At 39.8% G+C, this 10,904-nt stretch overlaps 1 protein-coding gene across 1 annotated transcript; it reads right to left on the bottom strand.

Moving 5' to 3' along the window:
- Nucleotides 1-8,362: 8,362 nt before the first annotated feature.
- On the bottom strand, nucleotides 8,363-9,406 carry LOC137162041 (C-C chemokine receptor type 5-like). Its single transcript, XM_067561609.1, has one exon. The coding sequence runs from the start codon at nucleotides 9,404-9,406 to the stop codon at nucleotides 8,363-8,365; it is 1,044 nt and encodes a 347-aa protein (XP_067417710.1).
- Nucleotides 9,407-10,904: the final 1,498 nt, after the last annotated feature.

A 10,904-nucleotide genomic window follows, 5' to 3' on the forward strand; every position in this document is an offset into this window, starting at 1 on the left:
TGTTCCAAAATAACCAGTTATTTTTATTTTTGGTGGTCTCCGTTATGTTCTTATTTTCAGTCTGTCATAATCTTGTTCAGAAAGAATATTAACCTGAGTTTCTGTGTCCAGCTTGAGTGGAATTATTGTTTCATTCACTTTCATTGGCAGTTTCCAGTTCCTCCCATCAGTTTGCTTTATTCCAGCATGTCTGCATAAAACTCCTCAGCCAGGGTGTCATCAGCTGCATACACTTCACTTTTCTGCATTTGGGAGCTGCAGTATTTTGCAAAATGATTCTTTCCATATTTATGACAGAGGCAAAACACAGTTTGGGGCCATGCTGTGATCCACATAACCACCTGTACCCAATCCCTCCCAGCAGTTGCTTTGGTAGAGAGTGGTTCCATGTTTTGAACTGACCTTTGTACTTGTACTTATGTTGATAATCCCTTCTGGTGAAGTCAGCTCTTTGGCTTGTGCTTTCAGAGTTTCTGCTGTTCTGCATATCTGGAGAGCTTTTTCTAAAATTAAATCGCCTTCACAGAGCAGTCTCTGTCTTAAAGACAATGTGTTAATGCCACAAATGATTTTATCTCTGACTAGAGACTTTGTCAATTAACCAAAGTCACAGGTCTCACTGAGTCTTCTTACTTTGGTGACATATTGCTCTATGGTGTCATCAGTTTTTTACATCATGTACAAAATCTGTGTCTCTCAAAGGCCTCATTCTTTTCTGACATGCAATGTTCCTCAGATTTGGTCAGCATTTTCCTTAACTTCATGTGTTCACCATCTTCATATTTAAAGTTATTATAAAAATCCAATGTTTCTTCCCCCACAAGAAGCAAAAACATTGATTTTTATCACTTTATCATTTTTTTCCTCTGCCCCCAGGGCCGTTAAATACAATTCAAATTTAGGTCCAAATTTTTTGCAGGACTCTGCAACATTGCCTGACAGTTGCAGACTGGATGGAGGTTGCAACACAACCATTTTTTGCTTTCTTCCCTTCTGAAGTTTGTCAAGTTACTATTGTGCTCATAAACCAAGTATAAAAACCTTTGTTCTTCTTTGCTGCCGCGTATGCTCCCCTTTGCTCTGTTTTCAGTTTCATGCACAGGACTTAACCTCAAAATTATTGCAGTCTCTCTCTCATTTGGCACTTCTGGTACCATGTAATGATCTTGGGGTTCATTAATCAACAAACCAGTGAATGAGAAAAGAGTAAAACTTTCATTAACAAACTAGAGAGTGTCTGTGGTGAACTGTTATGCGCTGCTACCCTTAGTTCTCAACTGCCCTGCTTCCAGGACATGTCTCAAAATTCCTATATTCAGTCCCTTTTGAGGGAGCCTCTGTGAATTATAATCTTTCACAAACATATCTCTGCAGTACTTGAACTGGAATAACTTATTACTAATGCTCTGCTAAAGCGCTTCCTACAAAGGACACCAATAGTATCTGCTCCTTTTCATGGGGAGGGGCGTACTTGACAGAACACTAGTTCCTAAATATAAAAATGTTGGACTGAATATTTTCACACAGCTGTTTGCCTATTGAGCAACAAAGCCGCAGGCGCTAATTTTCAGAGCTGTTGAGCACCCACAACTCCAACTGAAGTTAGCAGGAGTTGGGTGTGCCGGCCTCTCTGAAAATAACATCCAGAGTTAATACATGATAGCAGGTCTGCATAAATAACCCAGGTGATGTTTCCAGATTACAACTAGAATATTTTCATTCAATCTACAAGGCCCTTTGTGGATCCAGGCTCTCTCCAAGACAAGCCTATTCCTCCACACCCCACTAACGTAACTATAGATACTAAGATAACATAGATCTGCAGCATCACTGTGAAGGTGGGAAACTGAGGCAAAGAACACTGTCCAATACACTGTGGGGTTGGGTTTTGCTTATGGCTGATTTTGGTGTTTGCCCGGACTAACCCTTGGTTCCCTTTTCCTTTTATTAACAGTTCTCTTTTGTTATACACAGAATCAGTGCTTGCGGGAGAGGAAGTAATATTTCTTTCAGGATTACTGCCTGGGGGCTCGAGCCAGTTCTGTTTTGTGTTGTTAAGACGAACCCCTAAATATTGAACCTGGCCTTTGTTGCTGCTGACTGCACCTGACAGAAGGGTTACATGCGTAAAAGTTTTAGCTTTCTCAATCACTAGTTTGCTGTTCAATGAACTCCAAGATTCTGACGAGTATGCCATCTGCTGGTATTACAAGGTGTGCACATTGCCTGGGCTCCCACTGCTGGCTGACTCCATAAAAGTTCTTGGCTTTGCTTAACTAAGGAGCATGTGTTGTGCAAGGGACAGGCAGCTGAGGGGACTGATGTCCTATAGAAGACTGACGAAAGGCTTTCTGAGTTACCTCCAAGAACTAGGGCTGCAAATGCAATCAGTTATTTCAGCCTATTAGTGTCTTTCAGTGGTGCTGCATCTTCTGCAGTGATATCACAGTGATATAACATCAGGGGTAGCTGAAGGAAGGAGACGAGGCCACATTGTATAAAATCTAACACACTTTAATGCTGCCAGAGCCCTGTCCATGTATCACAAGCCTCCCCTAGAGCTGGCACCAGGTGGCACCACCCACTACAAAAAAACTGGGTTTCAATTGCCATGTCTCAGCCTTTCTCTTGAACCACATCCACCTACAACCTGGAACCCAGCCTCTGCCAGAGGGCAAGGCCATTACAGATGTGTTTAGTTCCACTGAAATGTCTCTGTAACCCTTACTTGCCCATTTCCCTCCCTCTCCCCAACCCATGCTGTGTTCAGTCTAATTTAGGCTATCATCCTGCAAATACCTATGCCCATGAGTAGTCCCACTGATTTCAATACTTGCCCCATCCCCTGCATCTCCCTTCCATGCCTTCCTATCACCACTCCTACCCACCTCTCTGTCCTCTGTCCATGTCTCCTATATGCACCCCAGTCCCCTCCCCTTCCACACTCTCCTGTCCCATATACCCTTTCCACGCATCTAACTGATACACTCCACCCATCCTCCGACCCCTGTGACTCCCTTCCTTTTCTCCCCTGCCCTTATTCTATAACTCACAAAAGATCCAACCTCCTCCCACCAGGATTGTAGTAAAGCCACTGAGAGCCCTGGTGCAAGGATAGGTTGGGGAGCCCCTTCCTGATTCCAAAATGTAAAATTTTGCTTACATTTGCCATCTTGGAAAATCAGAACATAGCCATCTTATCCATAAATACGCCAACTATGTTCACAAAGAAAAGTTCTATTTACACATTTATACAATATTTAACTAAAATCTTTGTTTCTAGATTTTTGAGCAGCAAACATAGTTGTTTTTGATGTACCAATTTTTCTTGCTTGTTCATTTTCTACTGAAGGAACTGCTAGTTTTGAGAACCTTATTGAGAACCTTCATTCACAGTTTCATAATAAGATGCTGAAAAGCATCTGTTTGTCTGAGAGTCAAATGAGAATGGTCCCTCAGGTTGACACAGGCTGTGTTTTACAGTGAATATTTCTGTTCTGAAGTTAGTTTCTGAGGTAAATTTTGAGTTGTCAGTTTGAATTTTCTCTAAAAATTCAGTTTGAACTTCACTGGAATCGGTCATTAAGATATCACGGGTTGCTGCAGGGGATTAATATTTTTATTCTGAACGGAGTCTGCTCCTGGAGGGCTATCAAGTTTAAATATGTAGCGATCAGGGTTGAAACATTTCAGTATAGTCACTGCCAAAATGTTCCATGACTGCGTCTCTGGTAGCTGAAGATATTTTGGGCACATCTGCTGTAGCGACAGTGTTAAGAAAATCTGCCCAGGGGTGGTTCAGTTAATATGGAGAACCAGATAATCAAGGCTCAGATAAATGGGGGAAAACTTTGTGTTCAGCTGATACCTATATATATTGTGGCTAGGAAAACTAAAGTTCAGTGTTTCATTTTAATCGTGGAAAAAGGCAGATTTTGGGGGGTTTTTAATCACAGAAAACTAGGATTCCTGGTTATCACTATGCCGCATGTGTGAGCCTCTCACAATGATGCAGTGGGGATAGAACTCTCATCCTCATAAAGCAGTGCCCTATCTAACACTGGCAAATCATAATTCATTCTTAGCTGTTAGCAGGATAGGGCCTATGACATACAATGAACTCTGATTCAGCTCAGAGGGCAATATACACACACACGTTACACACAAGCTATGTTAAAAGAACATTAAGGTAGCAAAGTCCAGTGCTCAAAAGTTAAGGAATAGCAGAATTAAGATTGCTTGTGCAACTTTAATGCACCCCCTTTGTAAGTATGCTAGCATGATGCAATCTTTAATTCAGGGCTCCACTCCTAAAATAAGAGGTACCGGATTGCACCTCCAGCATTTGCAGCCCCGCCAACACTGTCACCCACATGACAGTATCAGAAATACTTCAGTCATAGCGCAGGATGTGTGCCCCGCCCCCAAAGTGCCAGAATTGTGTTCTGGAGTGTTCCACCCTGACTCAAGCCCTACTTTAATTACACCATCACATGCTATTTTTATTCCCTCAGCCCCCTTACCTTATTCAGTGCCCAGGGTGGATGGTGCTCACTTAATGAGCAGCTATGCAATATCGTGTTTTTGCCTCATTGTTCAATGTCTGGTCCCATGGCACACTATTTAAATCCTGCTCTGAAGACAGAACTATTAATTGCCTTCGGGGCTTTCCTACAGTGCTCATCACTATCGTATCTAAGCTCTTCATGAATATTTACTAATTTATTTTCACAAAACACTTGTGAAGTAAGAGGATGGTATTATCCCCAGTGTACAGATGTAGAGCCAAGGCACAGGTGAGATTAAGATAAAAAGGTATCCACTTGTTGTGGGTGCCCAATTTGCCATGCTGACGACCTGATTTTTTTTTCAGAGTGCTTAGTACTTTGTATGTTCAAAACCAAGATCCCATTGGCTTCCATTGCACTGAATGTCCAGCACTTCTGCAAATTGGACCTCAAAGACTCAAGTTGGGCCTCAGAAAATGAGGAACTCACAATTAGAGGCCACATGTGAATTTTTTGTTTAAGTAGGTTGTTTAGGGTTATATAGGAATAGAAACCACAGACACAGGAATAGAAACCAGTTCTCCAGAGCAGCATTCGAGCAATCTGAACCATGAGACTCTCCTTTCTCTTCCTGCAGTCCTCTGCCTCATTCACTACACACCTTCCAGCTTCTGCATCAAATGAGGCAGGCTCCTACAGACAACAACCTCCTTCACTATACAGCCCTGATTCACCCCCAGAGCATGCCTATTCTGTGCACCGAATGTGGCTAGGGTAATATGCAATCATGTCATTAAGACTCTCCTTCCCTAATTTTTGAGCACTGGATTTTGCCACGCTAACATTCTTTTAGTGTACTGTTTTGTACGCTATTTAAAATATTGTTTTTCTTCCAAATCCCCTTTAGAGTTTCCCAGATTTTAGTTATTGCTTGTCAAAGCAATGCCGTAATTACCTTGCTCTTCTGAAAGAATTTAAAAACAGTCATGCCAGTGCATCAACTGCAGAAAGGCAGCTGTGAAGCTATAAAGCATTATTTAAGTGCTCCGGTATTAGGGTCTGGCCCTGCCATCTCTCACTAATGTGAGCAGGACTTACAAGCATGAATAGTGCCATTTGAAGCACTGAAGGACTGAAGTCAGTGGGACTATCTGCATGAGTAACGCTTGCTTGAACGAGTATGTGTCTGTAGCATCAGGCCCTTAATGCTTAAGCAAGAGCTTGCTCAGATACCACCCCTTTTCTCCTCACTCCTACTTTGCTGTCATCCTGTGAATATCACATCACTCTCTTTTAAAATGGAATTGTTTGTGGCGTCAAAATTAAGGACCATGTAACATCTATGGGAATGTCATTACACACTGAAGAGTAATATGGCATTAAATATTAGGACTCCAGCTGAGTAAACATTTCCACACCCAAAATGAAGCCAGCACTTTAAAAAATTTTCCTGAATACCACTTGGGTGCAAAATTCTTGTTTTTGTAAGAAGCTTTCACATGGGTTCATGGGCAGGAAAAGAAGATTTATGATCAAGAAACCTCTTTCTAATGGGAAAAACACATGTTAGATGCAAGCTTGGAAGGGTCAAGTCTTAAAAATTTTCGCTGAGAGATATTGCTTTGCAGGTTCTCTCTTTCTCATTATCTATTCAGGTCTCTAAATCCATGATCAGCTAGGGTGGTATCCCATAGCATTCTTTCATCTAGCTGTGTAGTCAGTTTAGTGCTGTGTATGTCAATGCCTGTCAGTATTGAAGGTGAACCCTCAGTAAATAGTATGTTTTGACTGTGGCACCAATGATTGATGGAAATTTCGTGTCCTGAGCATTCCAAGCCTCGCTAGCTGGCAGTCTACTAGCCCATCAGAGAATCAAGAAAGGTACTAAACTATTGGTAAATAATGGAGCACTGATCTGGAAGGTGTAAGGTACATCAGAAGAATTGTTTATCATTCTCTTTTGGATCATGAGCATAAGCCATGTTCAATTTCTGCTTAAAGGGTTGACAGGGAAATAGGACAAGAAAATGTCGCATACCACATAGATTTTCCTGCCTTTTTTTTTTTTTTTTTTTTTTTTTTAAAAGAAAACAAAAATATATTTGCTTTGCTTTATTCAGTATTTTGCTACAGAATAACTGTAAAAGAATATAGGGCTTAACCAGACTTCTCTGAACTTTTGGCATTCTTTTTCCACTTTCCCATTTTCTTGTAGTTATTAAAAAAACTAGAGAACAGGTGAGATTTCCAGCCCAAAGAACCATTTTGCCTCTCTCTCCCTCTTGTATCAATCATTTTTAGCTCTTCTTTTTATGATCAAAACAAAACCACTGCATATGCTGCAAACATCGAGGCTGACCTCCATCTCTGCTGAATTTGGTTTACGCTGTGTTATCAGCTGTCAGGAAGCTGTTGTTTCAGAAACAAGATCTTGTTTTGTGGGTACAACTTTTTCCAGTATTAATAACATTTAGATTCTAACAACTTGATATGTGTGCAGTTACCTCCAGAGTTGCCTCTACAAAAGAAGAGTCTGGGATGAGGCCCTGTCAAAGGGCAGGGTTCCCTCACCCTGAATTCTTTACTGCAAACAGTCCTTGCACAGAACCTGTGGCAAGTTCAAAACCAAGTGCTTTATTTTCAGTGTGAATACAACAGAACAAATTCCCCAAAGCTCAAGGTTCTTACATTCTCTCTAGGCACAGGGTGATGAGGAGAAAAGAGATATTACCTTTCTGAGATCCTGGCTCCTCAGGCCTCTCCTCTCTTCCTGTCTCTCTTTTAGCTGTCCCCAGTTGATGAGATGAGCCAGGTTGTTAATTAGTTAATCATTCAGTCCTTAGCCAATTATCTCCCTAACTTGCCCCAGGTAGGGGTGCTTACTAAGTGGCAAGTCTGCCTAACACTACTCACACTCTGTCACAAGGCCCCTTTAAAAAAATTAGGCCTTAAAGGTATTAGGCCTTAAAGATATAAGTAATTGAATCTTTAAATTGCTGGTATAAAACTGAATTCAAAATAATTTACTGAAATGCAATAGTCAAGGGGAAAGGATTATTTTAAAGACACAGTCTCTGGTTAATAGCATACTCCTGTTTAACACTATTAAAGTTAATAGAAGGTCAGTCGTCTCCCTCAGCAGAATTGTGCACAATTCTTTACTACCCTGTTTATCCAAAATCTCTTTCATGGAGATTTAAGAGGTCTTCTTACCCTGCAAGAAAAATAAGTTAGCAGCGTAGCTGTAAATAAGCCTTCTCCTATCAGATAGTTGATTATATTATGAAAAAAACAGTAACTTTTAAAATTTGTGAGAATTTAGATCCTTTTATTCTTATTTAGTTGGAAAGCTGTTTTTTCATAAATTTCCATTAATGCTGAATATTGAAGTAAAACAAGGTGCATCAAGCCCCATATAAATGGCCAAAACAAAAGCCTACAGCTGCTTTCCTCCCAAAGTTTTTCTTGTGGTCTTTGCATATAGGTAATTGGCTCTTGAGAGAGGACACACCTCATTCTCTGCCCTCTTCAAATCATCTTCTGAATTACATTTCCTGAGGAAATCACGTTGACACCTTGTTCATTAGCCATCATCCCGAGAACAAAATCATACTACATTGGATTCCATATTGAAGTGGATGCTTATCAAAATGCAGTAGTTGGCTTTCCTGTGGAGCTGGTAGTAGTCCCTGTATGGAGAATGAGAACTACTGCAATGCCACTGAAAATTTAACCACCGTGATTGGTAACTGTCCAGTTCTTAAGGGCAATGACCATAAGAATTTTGATTAATTCCACACTATTTTATGTTAGAAGGAGGATGAAACTTTTACTGGGTACATTTCTCATGCACTTTACAAACCAATGGAGATGTCTGCAGTGGATGGGGTGTAGGAGGAAGCTCGTCCGAATTTTTCACCCTGAAGAAGTGAACAAGGTTTGCAGAGGTAGATTGCAATATGATGTCGGAAAAAGGTACAGAGATATTTCCTAAACTTTTCACCAACGAAGGCATAGATCACGGGGTTGATACAACAGTGAATCATTGCAATCACTTCTGTCACTTGACTTGCTATCTCCAGCTGATTGCTGTTCTCACAATTATTCAAGGAAAACGAAGCTTGAAAAGTGTTTATGAGAGCAACAATGTTGAATGGTGCCCAGAAAATAAAATAAACAATCATTATGATAAAAATAAGCCTGACTGCTTTATGTTTTTTCTCATTCCTACATCTCAGTAACGTCTTTATAATTTCTATGTAACAGAAGATCATAAGGACCAGTGGAATGACAAGTCCCAGGATGTTCATCTTTAAAATCAAGAATTGTTTCCATACTTTTTCATGACCTGATGGATAATGATAGCTGCAGGTCCAACGAACACCTTCTTTTTGAACACTGTGAAATATTACCCCTGGAAGAGATGCTAATATGGCAACAACCCAAACAAAAACACTTGTGAGAATGCCATGGGCAATGGTCCTCGCTTTTAAAGCAAACACTACATGGACAATTGCCAGATATCTGTCTAGTGTCAAAAGAATTATGAAAAAGCTTCCACTGTAAAAGCCAGCATAATAGGCCCCTGAAAGAATTTTACACATTACGTTTCCAAAATCCCACTCTTGTGCTACAGAGTAAGCCCAAAATGGCAGGGAAAAAATAAAAAGCAAATCGGAAATCGCCAGATTCAGTAGATAGACGTCAGTCATACTTCTCAGCCTCTTGTATTTTATCAGGATCAGCACAACGAGCGCATTGCCCACCAGCCCAAATATCAGCACCAAGGAGTAAAGTGGTGGCAGAAGCAGAGATGCAAATTTTTTGACATCAGCTTTTTGGCATGGTTCTACAGAGGGCTCATATTCATAAGTTGTCATGTCAGTTTCTTCAGTCATCTTGTGCTGTCCTGGATGAACAAAAAATGGTTAAAACTAAAGAGATGGACTAAAACTTAGACAACAATTGGAATTTTATCACAAATAATATTATGGGTGAACTGGAGATGACTCCCATATTTAAGTTGCCGAATGCTTTTCATTATTAAAGAGATGTTGCAACCTTTTTTTTTTTTTGAGAAGCTCGGATACCTCCATTGTTCATTAAATATTGGTTTCCACATGCACTATGTATGAGAAACATTTTCATCGCAGTAAACTATGTCAGCATCATTACACAACTGAAAGCTGGCTGATGTCTAAACGCAAAGGCAGCTAGTTCTATGCTGATCTGATAGAAGTGTGTTTAATTGGTTTTCAGAAGTGTCAGAATGAGACCAAAGAGTAACATTAATAAAAGGGCCTATCTACAAAAAACAGTTAATGTTTTTTAGGTTTCTGAGCCACATTCAGATGTCAATAGCCCACACCATGGCAATGAGCGGGTGTGCATTGATAGGCTGTGAGTGGACAATATCTAAGTAGCGTTCTACAAGCAAAATTTGCCAAATACATTAGTTGTTGCAAATTATTCTTTCAACAAGTTAACTCATTTCTCACATTAAGAGACCTCTCTGTGCTTCTGTATTTGTTTTATTTTGGTTCTGAAAAAATACATTACTCATTGCAGTACACACAAAGAGAGACCTCAAACAACTCCAATTTTTGGACATCAATATAGAACTAAAAAGTTGCTAAAAATGAACCCTGAAAAGCTGAAACCATAAGTCTAAATGAGAATAAGGCCTATATTGTTTATTTAACAAAATTGTTCCTTTAAGACTTTGGCCTTATTCTGATTTACACCCAGGCCACTTTAAACTGTTCTAGTCATGCAAAGGAGCCTTGAAGGGAGTGAGTATAAATATAATTTATTTTTACATTAAGCCCCTTTTACACTGTCAGAGCAAGGTAATGTGGTCTTAGTGTAAATGAGAATCAGGCTCTCTTGTTCTTGTCATGATAATATTCTTGCATACAACAAATAGCTGACTTACTTGTTAATTAGGAAAATGTGGAAGAGGTGATTAGACAAATTAGACAACCCTGCACTAGAATCTTCTTTGTGGGATGAAATGGCAAGTTTCACCTCTCTTGCAATTCAAATCAGGTCCAAGCAATGAAAAATGTTTATATGTAGACTTTGAATGAAAACAGAGTATTGTTCTCTACCATCCAAGAAATATTCAGAATGTTGTTCTCAGCTGATTACCTGTAAGAAAATTCACAAATCTATAAGCTGATATTGAAACACCACCTTGAATGGCATCTAATTATTTCAAAACCATCATCTTTGCTGGCCCATATTCCCATACTGTAAAATGTTCATCAAAAAAGATGCTCTCCAGTGTCCATTTTGAATGTATCTGTTGTTAGGATTGATTATCTCGTTCTAATTACTGTGTTCTGCCAAAATGTAATATTGGGTTAACATGACCCACTTGATTCAAGATTTTAT

The sequence above is a fragment of the Emydura macquarii genome, unplaced genomic scaffold (genome assembly GCF_026122565.2).
Source record: "Emydura macquarii macquarii isolate MOO-44397 ecotype Brisbane River unplaced genomic scaffold, CSIRO-AGI_Emac_v2 contig_2422, whole genome shotgun sequence".
Taxonomy (NCBI): domain Eukaryota; kingdom Metazoa; phylum Chordata; order Testudines; family Chelidae; genus Emydura; species Emydura macquarii.